We start from the raw sequence: 22,276 nt of genomic DNA on the forward strand, positions 1-22,276 counted from the left end.
TTTTTACATGTAAAAAAAAAAAAAAAAATACATAAAAACAGTATTATAAACATATGGCTGTATATTTCCAGTTCTAACATTTCTTTTTTTAAAATAATGAAATATAATAAAATACAATAAAATAACCTAATTTATGGAACATTCAGAAACTGTTTCATAGAACAGCCCATTTCTACATGTAAAAAAAAAAAAAAAATTAGAAACACATCAACTGGTGCCAGTAAGACAGTAAGTTTAAAGTGCAAAAAGTATGTCTTTTTCTTTCATATTTATTGTGAAGAATTTATACACATTTTGGTTTTTTTAAGGTGCAGTATTACAACAAACAATAACTATTGATCACAAATGTAACATTGATTTATTAACTCCTTGATGTTTCTGGACAATATGTGTAATATTTAGAACAATATAAACGACCTTATATAAAAAGTGATGCAGTTTTATTCAAAATAAAACAGACATATGTAATTAATGTAAAGGGTATTTATGACTAAAATATTATTACTTACAAAAGGACCAAAGATGATGGTCCAGGATTGGCAAACGATTATGCTTTATGTTATATTTTCCACTTTTATAAAAAAAAAAAAAAGAAAAGTGTGGTTTATTTCAGCTTTAGTCTTAGCCTGTTTGATATTTAATAAATCCTTAAAGGAAGTAGTTAATATGCTGTGTATAGGAATAATAAGCATTTAATTAGGCCTACATGTATTTCATACTATTTAGCTTAAGTGGGGCAATTAAATTCTTTAATTTCTATCTATTTGTCTATCATATTAGTATTATTGTTATTATTTAAAATATGATTTTTTTTTTTTAAGATATTAAGATAAAATGTTATTATTGTCATATTTATTGGTGCAAGTACACTAAATAAAACCTTAACAAAATAATGTAAATCTCTCCATGATGCCCAAAGAGCACCTGAACACCGCATTCAGTGACATCACCACGTACTTGCGTCACCTTGCTCGTACTATGACCTTCTGGACAATAGGGGGCGCTGCTTACCAGGCGTTAAAGCCAAATGCTGCTGCTGAAGGGATTTTGTCTAAAACTCATTTTTATTTAACGATAATCTTTAAAAAAAAAAGTAAATTATAAATATAGCGAATGGTGTTTTTTCTTATGGTATGTTATATATGTCTGAGAAACTGATTATTTTATTTAAAAACTGTTCTGAATCATTTCACACTTAGGCTACATTATAAACTTATCAATCAATGTATCTTAAATGTGTTTTCACATGGTCTAAATTTATTTACCAAAGCTCTGTAACCAAACACTTTACTACAACATGTCTGAACATCCAATACTAGCAGAGTTAATATATAAACATTTTATTATATATATGTTGAGGTTTTATCCTTTATGAATATATTGATGTATTTTCTTACCGTATTCTATTAATAGTCCAATGTTATGAATTATAGTGTATTCTTTCTGCTGATCTTTCCACTTTTACTTAAATCATAGAATTTGGATTATTTAGTGTGATTTGTTATTTAGAATAGGATTTCTTTAGTGATTCAGTAAATTAGTTAATTGATTTTAGCTTGGGATGTGGGTGTTTCACAGTATAAATAGGTATAGGTCTTGCTCATTATGCACATGGGTGGTCATATCTTTTTTTACTTGATGTACTGACTATTTGTATAAAATAAAAATGTAAAAACTGAAAAAACTTAAGACTTTGAAAGTAAAAGGTGAATTCACCTCAAATGGCCACCTGATTCACCGTGGATTCTGGCTTACGCAGTCCAGGACGATCAAAAAGGGTCAAAATCCAGTTCTCAGTTTCCAGATTTCAGTCACAGTCTCAATCAGTCAGTCAATCAAAGAACAGGAGCAGGAATCAGAGTGAGAGAAGAATCCTGTAAAGCCAATAATTTGTTTGTCTGTACAGAGAATAAAGCAAGCAAAGAACTGGATTTTGGTCTTTTTTTTTTTTGTTAGAATCCACAGTGCATCAGGTGACTATTTGAGGTGAATTCACCTTTTGTTTTGATCAAGTCTTAAGTTTTTTTTTTATTTTTATTATTTTTTTTTATTTTAGTTTTGTACAAATAGTCACTACAGTGGGGACCCCACAAACAATCACAAGACACCAGATAGGGGTTGTTTTCACAATCATTGTGATAAGACCCCTGAGAAATGACCAACGTATATCAAATCAGGAGGTACAAATATTATTTCTTTATCTCATGCATGATTCAAATATAAATTATGATGTTTTTGTTAACACTTACACTACAACGTTCTAAAATGACCAATTAAATTATTAAAGGTACCATTAGATAATTAAATGAACATTTTAAATGTACTATATTGGAATTTTATTTATCTATTTACATTAATTGAAACTATGTTTATTTATACAACGCTATATTGAAAAAATATGGACTTAAGTACTTAGATGTACTTTAAGGGGTCCCCAGCCCTTTTCATTTTTTTTATTTTTGGGGGGTCCACCAGGAATTGAGTAAATATATATATTATAGCGGTTAATTACTCGATACAAAGACGCAATAGTCTGAATGGGTAATGTATTTGTGCCAAAGAAACAATCAGAAACGAATGATATATATATATATATATATTGCACTTGCAATTTATTCTGGTTTTAATTAAGTTGTAGGACGTTTTATATCATATTCTTAGCAGATATTGAAGTCTATTTGATGTGAAACCCAGAAAAATGACAGACAGACAAATTTGCCCATGCTCTGATGCGTTTCCTTTGAGCTTGTGTTGGTGGAGGGTAATGTGAGTGAGTGAGTGTGTGAGGCTGTCTGTGACCATGCATGAGGACGGAATGATTGACTGGATCTTTCGGATGTCTGGCAATGGCACGCGCGCTCCAGCAAGCGCACCCGCGGATGCAAACACACGCTCGACGCCTGCGGGTGAATTCCATCCCCTCTGTTTGCCTCCTCCGACTGAACACACACACACACACACACACACACACACACACACACACACACACACACACACAAACACATCACAGGTCCGCAAGAGTCAGCCAGCGCGTGTGACGCGTTTTGCGCATTTCCTGCAGCTTCAGTATGGCAAGACATTATGCCATTTAAGCAAACTAGATTCTTTTAGTTCTAATATATTTAGGAAACCACCCCGGATTTTTGGTCAAGTCAAAATGTCAAGATTTAGTTAAAATTTGAAAAATCTATGATTAGATTACATCACAATTAGTATAATACTTCCCATATATTGTAGTTCAGGTTATTTTAAATTTTAAAATGAAAACATACATTTCTAATGCTCAGAGAAGCTTATCTTTTTCTTGTTTCAAATGTCATCAAATGTCACAAAACAGTCATATAGTCAAATTATCTGGAGACATTATATTATCATGACAATGCTTTATATGCATATTCTATATAAGTGTTTAAAATTTTTGCAACAAAATAAAAAAAAAGAATTAGAAAGGGTTTTAGAAGATTTAATTTAAAAATAAATCTTTACTGGATTTGAAAGCCTTTAGGTTTTTCTAAAATGTTGTTAGAGAATTCACTTTTAACATAGAAATAAATATCACATTTTCTATTCTATCTTCCATTCACTTGCTTTCTCTTATATCTGAATATAAAATACTCTCTGTCACGTATAAAGCCCTTGATAATCAAACTGTTGTTTCCTGGAGGTTTTAAAAGTACAATGAGAAGCAGATCTTTCAGATTTCAGGCTCTTCTCGTGTGGAACCAACTTCCACTTTTGGTCCAAGAGGCAGACACCTTGTCTGCCTTCAGGAATGGCCTTAAAACTTTTCTTTGAAATAAATCTAGCGTGGCTTAGGTTATCGTGATCTATCTCTGTGGATATGCTTCCATACGCTTAATGAACAGGGCAAAAGGGTGATGAGTTCGCCTACCACTGGCACTGACAGTGACGTAACTCTGCCTTCCCCACATGCTCTCTCAAAGCAGCTTTGGCTGTACTGGCATTCCTTCTATGATGGATTGTATAAATAATGTTTAGCTGCCATAAACACAACAGCTCTCCTGTTTTAAAAAGGCATCCAGCATATTAGGTATGATGCCTTTTTTAAACTACATTTTCCACTGGCTGTGTAATGTAATGCTCAATCATTGATCACAATCAACGCACAAAAAACACTACAACTAAAAATAGATTGCCAAAAAAATAGAATACATTGGATATGTGTAAACTTTGTCTTAGTTCATTCACATAAACTACAGCAGTTTGCACTAAGCTCTCCTTTTACTCCTTTGTTTTGCATTCAGGGACCATAAACTTTCACTTAGAGGGAAAACACTGAAATTCCCCTTGTAAGGGGTGGGAATCATCATCACTTAAAATGGAGCTGGTCATCCTGTCAGGTATAAAGAGACTCTGGGTTAAGCTGAGATTTACCAATCGGCTTAACTAGCCATTTGCAATAGTTCTGTGCCTCAAAGATAGGTTTCCATTCCAATACAGTAAGAAAAGCAAAAAACCGATTTAGTAAAATATCTATAAATCAACCATAAGGGCTTGATCTTGCTTTAGACTGTTAATCTAGGTTATTTTGTAACCTTATGGGTAAGTTATCAACGCTTTACAGGAATCTTCAATGTTTTATATGTGCATATAGTCTCTGCTAGAGTCTCAAAGCCTTTTTTGTGTTGTCTTTTAGAATTCTCCAGCCTACCTCATCTTGTCAGTCAGCTACTATTTAAAATAGTAGCTGTCTGGCTGTAATAAGTTCTCGTTGAGTGTGTGTATCAAAAGTAGCAGTAAGAAATCAGAACAAACAAAAATAGCTTTTTTTTTCTACTGAAATAAAATAAAATTTAAATTAAATTTATCAAGATGCACCTGCATGGGCGATTCCATTCAGGGGGTTACAAGGGGCAGTACCCCTGCACTAACTGCAAAGCAGTCAAGTCTTCTTCTTCTTTTTTTTTTATTAAGCGTACTTTCCATCTGATTTGAGAATGTAGGTAAGGCAATCTGGAATAAGATGGTTAATCATTAAAATAGGAAAAAACAACTTCATTATCTTATTTTATGTGCATCATGTCTAATTATCTTATCATAAGGGTAAAAATACCCATTCCTTTGTCAGGTTATCTTATTTATCTGCTCAAATTAATGGCAAATGCACTTATTTCACAAAATTTTTACTTATTTAGATCGATTTTTGCAGTGTAATACTAAATAAATCCTTTATAACAACAGAAGAGACTATAGCTGATCCCTCCCTTCAACCAAATTAATATTTCACATTTAGAATTCATATAAACAATTCGAAATTTCAGTCAGCTTTAAGCTCCAGTTGTATTAAGAGCACAGTTTTCCACTGTGAGATCAGGGCAGTGGTGTTTTCTGACCAAATTTACTATGGGGGCCAGAGTGGGGCTACCATGTTTTAATGGGGGAACAGAAATATATATATAAAAAAAAGATAAATAGTTTATCATTTAAGTTATATAAAGATACATTAAAAGAGCCGTAGAACCAGGTGTGTCTGCACTGAATGAAGGGCCATTTCCATGCCTTTATTTAAATGTTATGATGTTCAATTTGAAAATGTCAATTTTATTTACCTAACATCAAAATTCTCCCTTACCATAGGAAAACAAACAAATGAAATAATTAGTTGCTAAAATATATCTACTAAAAATAAAATAAAGCTATTCTTTGGAATATTAGGTCACAATTTAGGAATATTAGAGATTTTTGAGTTACTTTAAATGAAAATGATCATTTTTGATTAAATCAGAATTAGAACTTAGATGAAACTGATTAATTCATTAATGCAGAGGATGAGGAGAGCCCACCTGCCCCCACCCATCCTCACCACCTTCTACAGAAGCACCATAGAGAGCATTCTGACCAGCTGTCTCACTGTGTGGTGTGGAGGCTGCAGCGCCTCAGACTGGAAGAAAGTGAGAATAGTGGTGAGAACAGCAGAGAAGGTCATCAGGGCTCCTCCTCCCTCCATAAAATATATTTCATCCCAGCGCTGCGCGTCCTGAGCCCCCTGACATCATCAGCGACCCCTCACACCCCTACCATGGACTGTTCTCCCTGCTGCCCTCTGAGAAGAGGCTTCGCAGCATTCGATGCAGGTCCATCAGATTCCGAAACAGCTTCTCCCCAACCGCCATCAGACTTCTGAACTATTGAGAAAACTCTAAGTCATGTCTAAGACTCTGCATCACACTGACAACACCAAACCAAAACACTGCATAACTGCACCATAAATATTTAGTATTCTTAACTTCCACATCAATTCGCTTTTTTGTTTTTGTTTTTTTTTTTGCACCATGTTTTTTTCACCCACACTGTTTACATTTGACCACTGCTGCACTTTAGGAAATGGAAATGTCATGAAAGCTGTACTAAACCAAATTTTGCATACGCTCTGTGTATACAAAGTCTAAGAAAAACAATGAAATGAGCCTAGGGAACCGTCACCATGGCTGTTAATATACGTCAGTGCATATTATAGTTAGAATTTCTTTATTTTTGTTGTGTCTTCAGTAAAGGGGTTATAATAGGAGCCAGGGGCAGTTCTACTGGGGTTGATGGCCTATGTGGCCCCTGTCTAAAGCCAGCCATTTATCAGGGATCTGCAACCTTGGCTTTGTGGCTCACTTAATATCATTAATGATGCCTTTAAGAAGACATTTAAACCAGACCCACTGGTTGACATCTGGGGAGGGACAGGGGCTCTTCTTTTGGCTAATACATTTGAGGTTCAAGCTGTCTCTTTCGGGATGGCTCTGGCAAAGAAGATGATCCTGCAGATGTTGAAAAGTGACTTTGCACCAAGCTACGAGGTGTGGCTGAGGGAAACGGGGAACGTGTTGAGTCTGTAGAAGATCAGGTATCACAACATGGACAAAATGAAATACTATCACAAGATCTGGGATCCTCTTCTCTCCTACATAAGAGGAAAAGACTGACTCATGTATTGCAAAACCTGAATGCCTCCTATGCACTGTAATGTCACACTATATCAATGATAAATGTTTGTCAAGTTGTGCTTTGTTCTGTGTGCAACAAAAAATAAATAAAAACACAGTGGAATCAGCTTATAGTGGTCACGGATATAGTAATCAACTGCTGATAGTATTCAAAAGGCTTGGGACAGAATTTCTATATAAATGCTCTTTAAATAATTAGTTTATAGTAACCAAGAAATCCACTTATAGTGTTAATTTTTGGCCATTTTATGAATGTAAACATGTGCAAAAATAATTAATAAGTGCAGCACTCCGGTGTCAGAGCCCGTGACGGATGAGGACATCATCGCGGAGGTACAAAAGCGCTTTGGTGCAGGTACCAGTGCTGCAAGCAGCGAGGAAGAGGAGGAGAATGAAAATGTGGAGACTGTTGTCCCTTCCAGAGGTGAGATGAGGAATGCAGTTTGCATTTTAAAGACTGGTCTCCTGCATGTTGGTTTAAAAAACTTTGACCTTTTACATCATTTTGAAAGAGAAGTGAACTGGGTGTTGGACACTCTGAACAAGGGAACCATGGATAAATATGTGAAGTGATTTCTTAATGCGGCGCTGCAGATCCGCAACACAAAATCTATCTTTAATTTTATGTAGCCTATGCAGTTATCTTCTATGCTGCTGTTATATGAAACCGTTTGTTTCAAACTTCAGACTTGTTAACAAAAAAAGCACCGGCGGCACCAGGCTACCAGAGTTATGTCTGCACACAACGCAGTATACTGTAATTAAACTTGCATGTTACTGTAATAAAATTCAATAAATGCAGAAGCTATCTGTTTCATTTCATTTTTCTCATTGAAAAACCACACAAAGGGCATTTAGATGATATTCTGCATAAAAAATAAGTGAAATAACGGTAAATTCGGATATAGTAATCAACCGCTTATAGTGTTCAAATTGGCTCTGGACCAACGTGATCACTATAATATATTCCACTGTATTAAAAAATATTATTAATGATGCACTTTTTTCTTGTGCCCATGAACTCCGGCCACACCCCTCCCCTTGGTAATTTTGGTCTAGAACCGCCACTGGCAATTTTCAGCCGAGAACCTTATATAATATGGTAAAAGTGCTTGCCATACCCACTCACAGACGGATTGAGAGAGAGACAGAGAGAGAGAGGGGACGGGAAGCGAGGGTCGCGCGCAGGGCTCCGAAAGAAGGAAAAAAACAGTAATCGGGAGCGGAGCTCCTTGAGGTGTTAGCAGCACGAAGAAACACCGCATATAGGTTGCTTTAAAAAAGACTCCTTATGACAGAGTAAACGCCGCGGTGGGAAATTGAAGCCAGGATAGTATTAACCCCCAGGAGGACCGAGCGAGCGAGCCGCGACAGGCTGGAAGCGGAGCACCAATCCCGGATGGCTAGGCGCGGCTGCCCTCGCGCTCTCCCACCCTGACCCGGCGGAGACGCTCACGGAACTGCCGCTAAGCTCCGCGTGAGAGAGCGGTTACACCGCGTTTCCTCCCCATCAAACCCCGCCTGTTTTTCCTTCAAACGGGGAATTTTAAGTCGGACATAAACAAACATCCGCCGCGTCCATCAGAGAGGGTGTGTGGGGTGGGGTGGGGGGCTGAGGGTTTGCTATTTAATGGTGTTTTTTTGTTTTGTTTTTTTTAGCGTGTCGGTGACATGGCTGTGTTGGACTGAAGGAGCCATAGCGGCATTATGGGATGTAGCAGGACTGAGCTGTGACCCCCTGCTCATTGGGAGGAAACATTCTGCGTCCAGGAGCGGGAACAGCCAGACCTAAACACACACACACACAATCAGCTATTATTTTTTTTCCACTAACACACATCGCAGCCATGCCCGTCTTCAACGGCCTGCTGAAGGTTCGGGTGTGTGAAGCGGTGGACCTGAAGCCCACCCCGTGGGCATTGCGTCACGCCGTAGGGAAGAGCGGCTCCTTCCTGCTGGATCCCTACCTGGCCCTAAATCTGGACCATACCCGATTAGGCCAGACTGCCACCAGAACCAAAACCAACAGCCCGGCCTGGCACCAGGAGTTCTGCACCGAGGTTCGAGAGGGACGCAGCCTGGAGCTGTCGGTGTTCCACGATGCTCCCATTGGCTACGATGACTTCGTGGCAAACTGCACCATCCAGCTGGAGGACCTGCTGCAGAACGGTACCAGGCACTACGAAGACTGGGTATGTGCACATGCATATTGTTGCATGAGTATGTTTGCATGAGGAGAATTACCATGTGCATGAAATGCAACCACAAACCAACCCCTAAAAAGGAACATCATGGTTTGCAACAAAGCCAAGCTCCAACAACACTAAGCAGAATTTATATGCATAGTATTTTTGATGCATAGTATCAAGATATAGAAAGTATCTTAAGGCACATGTTCTTTTTTAATAAATGTCCATGCCCTTTGGCTAGAATATACTCAAGCAGGGACTTCCCTATCAATAATAAAAAAAATATATACATATATATGCTTTTAATACTTTATTTTTTATGATAATCTCAAATCTGTTATTATTGTGTAATAATCCCACCTATTCCGTGAAGGCCTCAGAGGTTATTTTAAAAACCTTTCATATCTAAGGAGGCATTTTTCCCTGAGTCGAGGACAAGTAAAAGTCTTTTAGAGCCTCAAAATATTCCATGATTAAAAAAAAAAACAAAAAAACATAAGCTGTTATTTTTGTGAAAAATCTGCCATAGGAATCTGTTGCCATTTTAAACAACCAACAGTTAATTTGTATTTTTAGCTTTTAAAATAAGGAAAGCCATCATAGGGTCTGTAGACTGGAGCCCACTGTTGCAGAGAGGTGGAACAGGCGGTGTGGAGGTTTAGAGGAGGGTTAAAGTCAAACATCTGTTTCAGAACCACTTATTCCATCATCTGAAAATGGAGACATAGTCACACACCTAAGCTAAATAGATGAACAAGGTGAGTCTTTAGGCAAGTGTGGCTCTCGTTCAAAGATTTGAATGTGGAAACCATGAATAACCTCCCTACTACATTGTTATTCACTGCATACTGTCTGTTTTGTCACATGAACACCACGTAAACAATAAAATCCTTCATAACGTTCTTTGTTGCACACCAGATGGTGAAAATCTATTTATCTATTTGTATTTTTAAGCTAAAATTCTCTATCATCACTCTTACATCTTACTTTCACTTTAAGGGAAGATAATATACCTCAGATGCAGCCTAGATGCTCAGATCAGTGTGATGTGATGTTTAGCTCCACAAGCTCATTTGGTTAAAACCAAAGTAAAGAAAAAAACAACAACAACTCAGGCGCTCCCAACAATACCCCCCCTCTGTTCCCCCAGTTGGCCAACATATGAGGAACGAAAATAAATCGCTCTTTACGACCACAAACGCAACATCTAACCACCAGCTTTCTGAGCTGCAGCTGAGAAAATGAGTATAATAGAGCAAAGGGTAAAGTTTTAATAAGCTCTAAATGCTTAACATTCAGTGCAATTAATGAATAAAGTACATGTATTCAAATGTGCTCGTGTGCAGCAGTGCTGATCTGAAGTTTGCATACATGCATCATCAGCTTAAATATATAAGTCTGATTTTTTTTGCATGAATTTTCTCTTAAAATTGTACCTCCAGGCTCTGATATGGCAGACCTTGATTATACGTATAGACCATAAACCTACCAAGGGATGCAGATCAGAGCCTTTCCAGTTAAGCGTAATGTTTGCACGCTTTTACCATCCCTGTTTATCTATCACTGTCCTGTTGGGTCTAAAACAAATACAGAAACAAACAAAGTAGACATTTAAGCCCTTTGGATGGATGTGAACCTTTATTAGGTGTTTTCTGTTTTTATCTCTTTACTATTACTTTAAATTTAATGCATATCCTGCCTTTAGAGATGATCAGCAGAAATGTGAGCTGATCACCTATAGATGTCTGGATTTCCTCTTTAAAACTGCTATTTAAACTCCCCTAATGTGCAAAATAAGCAGCAGTAAACTTCAAAGTGTTCAAAAAGATAAAGTCAGATATGTCCCTATTATGACTCTATAGCTGGCCAGAAGATGTTAAAGTTATCATGCAATTGTCAGTAAGTGATGATCAAGTTATCTGATGTGTTCGCTGTTTTCACTCCATATTCTAGCTTTTATTCTTTTTTGTTTTTGCTCTTAAATGTGCAAATCTAATACTGCCTGGCTACAGGGATCCTATTTGGGAGGCTTGTTATACTCTGGATGACAACACAAACACACAGGACTAACAACACACATTTTCATAAGACCAGTTTTAAGAAACCACTTAATCTAACAGCTTTGTTTTTGGATTGCAAAGCCAAAGCACCCAATGATAACCACGCATCCACAGGGAGAACTGCAAGCTCTATGCAGACAGACCTGAGGCTGGACCTTTCTAAAATCTATTTATGCTAGCTTTAGCATTCATTGAGGGGTTATTTTGTTTATAATGCCATGTTATTATTTAAAAATGCTAAATGAATCTGAAACTTTCGTATTTCTTTATTTTTTTTATGTAATGAATGACCATAAAAATTGTCATTGAGGTTTTTTCTCAAAGGCTTTTATAGCCGTCCTCTCCACCTGAATTGGACAGTTTGTTATGGAAATCAGGTAACCACTTACTATATCAGCATACGTCAGCGTAGATATAAATAGATGCACTCATGCTCACACGCATCTCAACTCTCAGCCAGCTAAAGTTGGGTCAGAGCTTATAGATCTCTGCTGATTGAGCTCATCCTATTGATCCGCCAGCCGCCGCTTCAATACATCTGCCTCAGAGCGACGCAGTCCCACCTACTTCCCCTCCGTTCTCCTCCCTGCCTTACTCATTACTCAACACTCATGCCTGCAGTTTCTCACTCAGCCTTCACCCCCCTCCTTCCCTCCTCCACCTCATCTTCCACTTATCCTCTCTCCTCCTCTAACCATCATCTTCCTCCTTCCTGCAACTCCTGAGAATCCTCTTTCATCTGCTTCCTCTTAATGCACTTACCTTCTTTCACTCTCCTGGTAGGGTTGGGAAGGACTCAACGAGGAATACCATGTAGATGTTTAATATTTTGTCTAAGTCAAGTTGGTGAAGCGCCTCTTTTCAAAGGTTCTAACATTTATGCTCCAACATAGAGCAGCCTCTTCTCTAACTAAATTACAGCAAATTTAAAAATGAGGATTGAAAGAGTATGCAGTCGCTCTTAAAGGAAGCATCACCTCCATCTTGTACTTAAGTACTTAAGGAGGCGTTCCCCTGAGTAAAAACACCATTATTCAAACTAGGGCTGCAACTAATGATTATTTTGCTAATCGATGAACTTGTTGATTTATAACCAAAGGTTTAATATAGAAGATTTTTTACGTAATTAAACCAGATGAGTTTCCGAGTTTTTTTATGAAAGATGAAATGTTTTGTTTGCGTTTCTATTCTCAATGTTCACAAAGTTTTGGCGGATTTTGAAAACAGAGACTGAAATCTGAGCCATTTGGAAATGGCTTCCAAAGTGCAACTTTAAAACCTGCGTTGTTAATGAGGAAGCCCTGATATATGCAGTACGACTCAGCATTGGGTCGCCTGGTTAATCAGAGAGTTAGGGTTGTCGGAAGAATTGATACTCTGAAAAGTATTGATAGCGGGACAGCACTCTGGACTCAGTGGAGGAGGTGGCTAAGAGAAGGGTGTTCTCCAAACTTCAACACCTTTCGTCTCCTGCAGCAGACTCTAGAGGAGCTGAGCAGCTCCTTTAGTGAAAGACTTTTACACCATGTTTGAAAAAGGAGCTCTACCGCAGGTCATTCATCCCTGCTGCCATCAGACTCTACAATGCAACACTACAATGGCAGTAACTTGTGCAATATCTAATGTGCAATAACCACTTTTATATTCGATACCCAGTGCAATAGCTGTATATATAAATACCCATTTAATACCCTGTGCAATAACCCTGTATAATAATCCTGCTAAATAAAAGACTTCAGCTGCTATATATATATATATATATATACATATATATATATATATATATATATATATATATATATATATATATATATATGTTGCACCCTTTGGCACATTCTTCTTTTTGACTTTTTGAGCTGATTTAGCGAGTAAAGTTCTCCACTCTGAGATCAATAAAGTCAATCGATCAATACTTAAACACCGTACCTGGATACAATACTAATTTGAAATGTTATCAACACTAAATACAAGTTTTGTTTACATATTTCTGATGTTGTTGATTTAAAATTTTGAGATTATTTGGGCATTACAAGAAAAATACCTCAAACAACCTAAAAATATTGTATTATATTTGCACACTTATTTTTCTAATAGAATTTGTGAGTCTTTGAGATGGAAAATATTGTTGATAAATCTGTTTATTTTTTTGAATTAGTTGCCATTTTTTATTCCCCTTGAATCGAAAATGTTATTTAGTATATATTTTCATCGGTATCATTATCGAGTTGGAAATGTTAGCATCCTGGCAATCTTTTAGAGATTGTTTTGCATCTTGGAGAGTTTTAGAGAACATACTGTCTACTAATTGTGCGGCGAGGCAACTACTCAGTTTTTAATGTTTCTGCGGGTGTTGATCTGGCTGAAGTTTGAATAAATCCTATTTGAAAGGATCCTGTAAGCAGGGCCTTATTAGATATCTGCTCTTAAAAGATAAGGCCACTTGTGGATTCGGTGCAGCAGCAGACTGATACATGCGCCTGCATGTCCTACAGTATGTAGTCAAGAATTTGAATTTTCTTCTAAGAAAAAATGATACGTCAGTTGGGCGGGAAAATATGTCCTGTTCTTTTTGTTCATTTCCTTGTGTTGGATCATCAGTATTTGTTTTTATTACCCACATCACTGTAGCACAGTCAGCTGATAATGTCACAGCCGAGCAAATGCTGGTCTGGTTGAGTATCAGGCAGCTCTAAGGCATGTATTGCGCATTATCATTCACGCTGCAAAATCAAAAGCACTTGCACTGCAGTTGACCCTTTAAATAATCAGACAATTTTTTCATTTTGTTTTTGTATATTAAAACATTGGCTGTCTGCAGGGTCCTCTTCATTAATCTCCAAGTCAGCTGCTTATAGGCCGTTAAAAGTCTCACAAAGACGAGAGGGCAAGTATTTGGGAAATTTCCCAGAGGAAAGCTTGGGAAGGGAGTTTTGCAGAAGAAATTGTTACAATTTAATATCTGTAATATTTATAAGCATGCATCTGTAACGCTTAACGCTTTTTAAGGCAGGTACACCAGTTCAGCTGTTAATTTAAATCAAATAGAAACTCAGCCAGTCATACTGCTGCAGTTCAGTGCTTCTAACCATCTATATCATGTAGAAAACAGATTTCAGAGAGTTTGAATGTGACAGGATCATTAGTGATAGATTAGGATTTTCTTTTTCCTCTGAACTGCAGCTTTATGGCAAAAAGTTTATGAATGTCTTTCCTGGAGAGGGCCACCTGTAGAGCTGTTAATAACTGTTACCTTTTGCATATCTCATTTTGATATCTAATTTGTTTTTGCCTTGGAAACTGAGCCTGGTTCTGCTGGAGGTTTCTTCCTGTTAAAAGGGAGTTTTTCCTCTCCACCAACGCTTCATACATGCTCGGTGTGAGGGGTTGCTGAAGAATCGGTATCGAAACCCAAGCGAATATCGTCGCCAGATGTTCATCCAGGAGAATCTTAACCTGCAAATCAGTCATCTGATGCAATCAATTGATTTTCCTTGATTGGCTCTTTCAACCAATCTGACGTTATTGTCTCTGTAAAGTGCCTTGAGATGACATGTGTTTTGTATTTGCCCTATATAGATATACTGAATTTAATATTAACAACCAGTGTTTGCAGAACACCATCTTTAATATGATAGGTAATAGTTTTATTTAAGATAAAATGTTTAGACCTGGGCCTAAACAACATGGTAGAAAGGATCTGTTTCAGCTCATATTAATGGTTTTGCTAGCAGTGATACTGAATTGCCTTGGAGCATGTTGTCTTGGTACATTTTGTGTTTCTTAGTACCTATTGATTGTCATTTAGACACCTCAGTCTATTTTTAGCCATAGTGTCATCTTCTGATGCGTTCCAAAACTTACCTGGTATTAGCAAAGTAAGCTTGGTAAAGCTGCCAGTGGGTGTAGTTCCTTTCTATTTCTGTGAAAATCTCACTCAAGTGTCAAAAAGCATTAGTAAACACTGAAAGTTATGCTTTTGAATTTTACCCTCACACCATCTGAGCTACATTGTGTTTAATAGACATAAACAAAGAAAAAAACTCCCTTCTTTAGAAACAAGAAAATGGGATTATGTAGAGAAAGGTGGAGAGATGTCAATGTAAAGTAGTCCACTGATGTCTGAATGTGGTCCAAAGCCGGTTAGGATGGATCAAACAGGCCAATCAGCCCTGTCTTTTTACGTCTTTGTTCAGGCTAAATATAGACAGGACCTGTGAGCCTAAAACAGTCATTTTGGTCATGTCTTTATGAGCTAAATAAGGACAAGGTCTTTCCAACCTTTAACAGGCAAGCAGAGAGAAATAGTCCATTGACCTCCAGTTTTTGGAGTCCCGTTACGTGGTTTATGTCCTGCTCTTTAAATGACTGCTGAAGCCAAGGCCCCTTGGATTTTTTTTCTCACATCCTACCATGTCTCCTCCTTTTTTTTTTTTCCAAATCTCTCGTCTCTTCTTGTTGTCTTTTGTCTCCTGCCACTTCTCCGTCTCTCGTGAACCTGCTTTGAGTCGCTGGTGAAATATTAACCAGGCTTTGATGCTTATTAATTGCCCCACTCAGTAATTGAGATGCTCGGTGGAGCCCGTACCCATGGCGACAGCAACAGTCCATCGCCATGGTAACAGTCTCTCACCCATCAACACACCAGAGAGATGGGATGGCTGGGTGTGAGTTGGTGGGAGATGAGGGACAGATTGCAAAAAAAGTAGAACTGTTTTTTTTTTTTTTGTTCCCCAAAGCATCAGAACGACTTCAGGAGCTTCTCAAACTCCCGTTGACACAACTTAAAGGAAACTCCACTTCAGTTACCTCATTAATGATGCAGGAAGATGTCCATCTTGATATAACCTAACTAGGCTGTCAATAATGCTGCATAATTCAAAGCCCAGACACATTTAGACGTGTTTTACCTGGTTATTTGCTTTATTTTTCGAAAGATAAATCCCATTACAATCAATCTGCTTCCATGAATTCAGGAAGAAGTTGCTAAAATATTAACAGGTCATGCAAAAATATTCTTTGGATACAATTCATTCTAAAATCTGCTGCTGGAACTTTTCAACCTGGAGGACATGAAACATTACTAGACAGGTGTAATGTGACATAAATTACACAACTCTTCACACTAAAAGAAAATATTAACGTTGTTTCTTTTTCACAGTACCATAAAAAAAATCTAAAACAGGAAATTGTTAGACCAGCGTAGATAATGTTTCAACTCTAACATTATTGTATATATTTCTATATGTTTTTTCTGTTTTCTTTCTACCATATTATCAGTCCTTATATCGTTATTGATGGGCATAACCGAAACAGATGGGAAATAAGCTACTTCAGTCAATGGGTCACATTTGAAATATCATCTGATTGATTAAACCCATCACAGCCATGAACTTTTACAGTTTTTGTGCTATTAACCAACAGCCAAAATTCACTTGTTCTTAATTTGATTAATTAAAAAAAAAAGAAAAATCCTTGGGGACGTATTTTTTATTCACATCAGATGAGCCCCTTTACTTTAACCCACTCAGATGAATAGAGAGAGGAGAGCTTTATAGCAGATGAAAAGAAGACGGATTAAACTGGAATCATTAAGGAAAGAGTGATGAAGTAAAGGAGGCTGAAGACGAGGTGTAGAAATAAGCAGTGTGTACATGTAAATATTTCCTGCTGAAGGCAGAGGGCTCTAAGGCTGCTAAAGGCTTGTGAGACAGGATGAGAAGTTTCACCTTGCAGGGTCCGAAATCAACCTGCTATAGTTTGACATCTGTCTCCTAAACAACAAAACTGTGATATGAACCAAAGTGCTAAAATTCATGATCACAGGCAATTTATAAACAAAAACTTTTGAAAAACAACCTAATGTTAGACGTTCATATTTCCCCTTAATATGCAAGTTATTAGACTGCATAGCTATGACTGCACCTATGCAGCAGTGGTTTTGAGGTCTATAGGGTTGAAAAAAAACACTCTGATCATTGGCGATAGCACTTCTTGCAACTATCAATGCAATTAAAGGTAACAGTGTTAACAAACACAGTTTCTGCAGTTGTTATGCTTATTAAAATTAAGGGTATCGGCCTGATTTCAATGTAATTCTGACAGCTTTCAGTGTAACAGGCCGTTTTGTTATAATGCGCTGGACAGAACCCTGTAGAGAGGGTCCAGATATCAGTTAGAGGCTGAGACTTAGCTGAAATTTAGGTGGATAGTGGTGACAGTTTTCAGTGTGGTGGCCCACTAACCTGAAATAAGCTGGCAAAAACTGCCAATATATCACCAAAGGCTAAAAATGTTCTTGAAAAAGCACAATCTGGTCTAGAAAATAGCTTGATATTTTGCATGCTTTTTAAAATTTCTAAATTTTCAGTATAAAAAAACACTTTTTTTTTCAATGACTACTCTGTCTATAGTTGTCTAACATCACCTCTGTTTATTACTTGCATAATTGATGGGCAGGAAGGCTTTAAAACAATCATTCATTTTGAAGTTATATCTTCCTATTTTTTTTATTGTTTACAGTATCTAACTGATCAGCAAAAACGTGTTAGCAGGTCAGATTATTTACAAAAACTGAATATTGGATTGGTGCATCTCTGGTTTTAAGTTTTAACTCCTATCTCCTAAATCAATGACACAGAGAGGATTATTTTAAGCAAAATGTTGCAGTCTAGGATATGATGATGTCCATTACTGTTGAGTGATCACAGCAACATTAAAGGCAGTTAAACTTCAGTCATCTTTGGCAACCATATTTGAGCAACTCCTGGTTACTGACGTAGCACTGAGCACATCTGACCTTTGCCTCTTGGGTAGTGGTGAGCGAGCTGCAACATATTTTTATCCTAAAGGTGGGGTCAATGTCATAAAAAGGTTAGGAGCCAATGCCATTGCTGACCTTTGAAGAAACAGAGCCTGAGGCAAAAATAGAGAAGGCTAAAGTTTTAGCTGCTTTGCAGCACGTACATTCCTCTGCCCCAGCACGAAGAACTAAATGGTGACTTTCTTAGGAGAATAATCTGTACCAGCGTTTTTCCTTATATTGTCCATATATTAAAATAGAATCAGTAGCAACGTAATACTCGTATACATGGGACAACATGATGTCCCTATTACCTCTTCCTGTCCTGGTTTTTACTTTTACACCAGATGTATTTCATCCTAACTCACTCTAATTCCTGACCCAAAGACTCCATTACCTCGACATGGCAAGCTGCCGGACAGTGACGTTATCGGCCACGCCCCTTGTTGACCTACTGGTTAAGTAGGCCAGGCTGGATTTAAGATGTGCTGTTGTCCCGCTCACAATGGACTCTCACATGCATACCAAAATCAAGCACACCGCTCTGTTCACTGATGCCAAAGCAGGTCATCGCTCGGTGGCCGTGTGTGTGTGTGTGTGTGTGTGTGTGTGTGTGTGTATGTTTGTGGGTGTTTAATTCTCAGTGGAAGGTAAGGAATGGGAGGGAAACCTGAGAGCCCGGGTTTAGTGGGTGAAATCAATACATCAGGTCCCCTTACTTCCAGAACTCTGATAGAGCTCTTTTTTTATACGTCTACAACAAAAGAGTTCAGTTTGACACATCTCTGTATAGCTGTTCTGTTAAGTAGTAGAATATTTTTTCTTTTAGGGTGGCCATTCTGAAGGTTGTTATGCAATCAAATTAAAGCCTTATTAATTGCTGTCAATTTTCTTTCCATATTTTTTTCAATTTTCTATCCAGATTAATAAAGTTTTAGAGAAGTTTAGGTGCTGCGATTAAAAAAACATTCAATCAAATGATCAGGATCTCAATCAGTTGACGATTAATGGGCAGATGACTCCAGCCTCTGTGTAAAAAGTTATTCTATTCTTTTCAAATCCTCTTTTCTTACAGGTTTTATTTAATATGGTTAAATGAAAGGTTTTATTGCACTTTTCATTTTCCGTTGGAAATATGTGGAGAAAACGCCCCAGTGAAAAGTTCACCATGTTTAGCTTGTTTTAAAGACCTCTGCAACAGTTGCCTCTTTGTCAAACAAAATAAACAGACCGTCATGATGGCACTTAGATACTGCATGGGGTGTAGTTTAAAAATGGGGGGGGTACACTCCATGTTTAAAAATATGAGGAAATAATTGGCAGAATTATATCTATTATCTGATTAGATAATTTCCTCCAATCATGCAGCCCCAGCCAAGGCTCCATTATGCAACTTAAATCTTTCTGAAGGCTGTTTTCATCCGATGGCAGTGACTGTCTGATCTTCAGAGGCTGCTCATCAGACCGTCTGCCAGTCCATCTGGATATCACATGCTCATCTGCACTGTTTGGGATCTTCAAGATGACTAAACGGGCTTTAATGATACAACTGGAAATGTCTACTCTATATATACTACGGTGTTTTGCAAAGGTAGAAATAATTTTTCACAATTTGTTGTGTACAGCAGCACTTTTATAGAGATTTAGACAAATTTATAGACAAATTAGCCTGGTTTTATTCATATTCGTATATCTATGCAGTTACAGCTATTAGCCTTTATTGTACCTCTCTACCAGTTTTGCACATCCACACACCAACACTTCAGTCAATTCTTCTTTTTCAATATAGCTCAAGTTATTTGGATCATAAATGATGAGCTGTCGACAATAAGTTTCAATTCAGTTCACAAATACTTTATTGGCTGTTGCCTTGAAGGATCTCTTGTAGTGGTTTGTCTTGCCTTGTCACACCTCGCCGATTTAGACAGCACATGCCCAACGTCTTCTAAAACGCTGCCATATACTGAACTTTCTTTGTATCTTTTCAATTTTGGGCATAAACATAGAGTATTCATTAAGAGTTCAGAGCGTATGACCAATGACAGCCTAACTTGCATAACGCACAGCAGTGTAATGCCAATGAAATGTCACAAGGGGGGCAGCAATGCGCCCGGCCTGCATGAAAGGAGGTCTTTGGTTGCAGTTATAACCTAGATGCCATTACCGCCCTCCAAAAAATAAAAATAAAAAATAAAGAAAGAAGGTTTGCAGTCTTGTCAGCGTCATGTCTGCTAGGAAGTTTGTTAATGATGGGCGTGAAAACAAGAAGGATCCATCACACTCATTTTCTCGCTCACCCTATAATGGGGATGAAGTTTTGAGGAGAACCGACGGTTTCCTCCTGTGAACCCCCTTTTATACCAAAACACTGCCAAAAAGCCATTATAGAGTAGCTGCAATTTAGAAACATGTTCAGCGGTCGTCTGGAGCACGTCAACTATGTTGATATGTGTTGGAGATAAGTTCTTAATAAGTTATGCATAAATTATGCACAAGTTACTCAGAGGTTTTGGATAAGTTAGACACCACAACTTATGAGTAACTTACACTTAATGTTTGTCAACGATCAGATAACTTACCTGTAGGACTTAAGGATGAGCTTTCTTATTGGTTGAAAATACTACAAATTTAAAAAAACAATACATCATTATCAACCATTTGTGGGAACGCTTTTCCAACTTGAGCTAGAGTTGTTGATTCATGACCTCTAGTATATATTACAGAAATATTGGTCTAAACTGTTCCACTGTAGCTCAGGTTGTATGTTTGGTTCATGCTTCTTTTGGTTGATCAACCGCCTCCAAGGCTCAAGTTCTTCCTAGCCTCTCAGGTTCAATACCAGGCTATTTTGCATCTAGAGGGCGGATTATATAAACCAATTTTGCTGGTATGCTTCTGCAACGTTGGTCTGGAATTTCTAGGGGCGCACAGCAGTTTCCTGCCAAAGCACTAGGGGCAGCCTATTTGAGAACTTGCGAGATGGTCACGAGAACATCTTCGGCGGCACTGGCGAAGTGTTTGTTTTCCAAAACAACATGTCTGAGGCATCGTACAAGTGGTTGTACTTCCGAATGTCCTTGATCAACCTTTCATTGTGGTTATCCATTGTTGTTATTACTCCTCGGTTTTTAAAAATGACGCGCCCCGGCACCGAATCAAGAAGGACGACCACACAGACAGCCAGAAAGGCATACCAAGGACCCATCACATCTGCTTGAGGTCTGCGCACTTCCGCTTGAGGCCTGCGCGGGTTTGCAACCTTTCTTTTTAGGTGCACGACGACGGTTGCAGGGGGGCGTGGTTGCGCACAGAGACAGATTTGACAGTTGCAGAGGCTATGCGTCAGAAGCATAAATTTGCCTTAACTCCAACCATTTTCCCACTAACTCTGACCAGATTTCCCTCGCTTTACAGGAGAAAAAGCAGCCTCACAGCATGATACTGCCACCACCGTGCTTCATTTTGAGGAGGGTGTGATTAGGATGATAAGCAGGGTTTTTAAACCCTCAGCATTTTGTGTTTTTATGTGGTTAAACTTCACACAGGTGGATTCTTTTGAGAAGGGCCTGGATTTTATTAGGGGATATGTGAGTAAAGGGGGTCTGAATAATAACTATGCGCATCACAGCTTTTAAAGCCTGAAAGGAATGTTTACATATCCTTCCAGGTCACTGTTTTTGGCTGATTTCTGTTGACTTATCAGAGAGACATTCAGTAAACTGCATCAAAGTTTGTGGTATGAATTCGGTGTCAAATTTCTAACTTTATGGTCGTTGAAAACCGTCCCCTGTGGCGGGTGCCAAGTTTTAACCACCCCAACCCCTCCTAACATCCCTCCACCCACATCAGCACAAAGCTTCGGCTCTTATTACGTTATTAGCTGTCTGTGATGTTACATTAAAGATGCATGACTGTCACGCAGTCTCACTCAGCATGAGCCTCCTGTGTGAGCTTGAGTTGCTGCCGATAGAAAGGGGGACAAACACACACACACATGTGGGTCATGTAAAAGTGCCGGAGCTCTCAAAGCCCGAATTTGTCATTTGACAGATGGATGTGGGAGGCCGCCACAGAGACTAAACGCTCCGGAGAGAAACATAGAGCCGTCTGGTTGGACGGCAACAGTGAGCTCGGCGGACTTAGAGTGGGAGGGGGTTAGCCGCACAGTGCTGATATAATACAAGCTTGGAGTGCCCTGTCTGCCTGGTTGAGTGCTTCTTTGTGCTGCTGCATATGGCTTCTGTGTGTGTTTTATTATATCAGTCATATGTG

General features: G+C 38.2%; 1 protein-coding gene across 1 annotated transcript in view; it reads left to right on the plus strand.

The window, feature by feature from the left end:
- Positions 1 to 8,118: 8,118 nt before the first annotated feature.
- The window catches only part of prkce (protein kinase C, epsilon), a 51,973-nt gene continuing 37,815 nt past the window's right edge, over positions 8,119 to 22,276 (plus strand). Inside the window, exon 1 of the mRNA XM_015375903.1 lies at positions 8,119 to 9,148. Coding sequence (XP_015231389.1) covers positions 8,804 to 9,148 — 345 coding nt within the window. The 5' untranslated portion in view covers positions 8,119 to 8,803. The remainder of the gene's footprint in view (positions 9,149 to 22,276) is intronic.

The sequence above is a fragment of the Cyprinodon variegatus genome, unplaced genomic scaffold (genome assembly GCF_000732505.1).
Source record: "Cyprinodon variegatus isolate N-32 unplaced genomic scaffold, C_variegatus-1.0 Scaffold127, whole genome shotgun sequence".
NCBI lineage: Eukaryota > Metazoa > Chordata > Actinopteri > Cyprinodontiformes > Cyprinodontidae > Cyprinodon > Cyprinodon variegatus.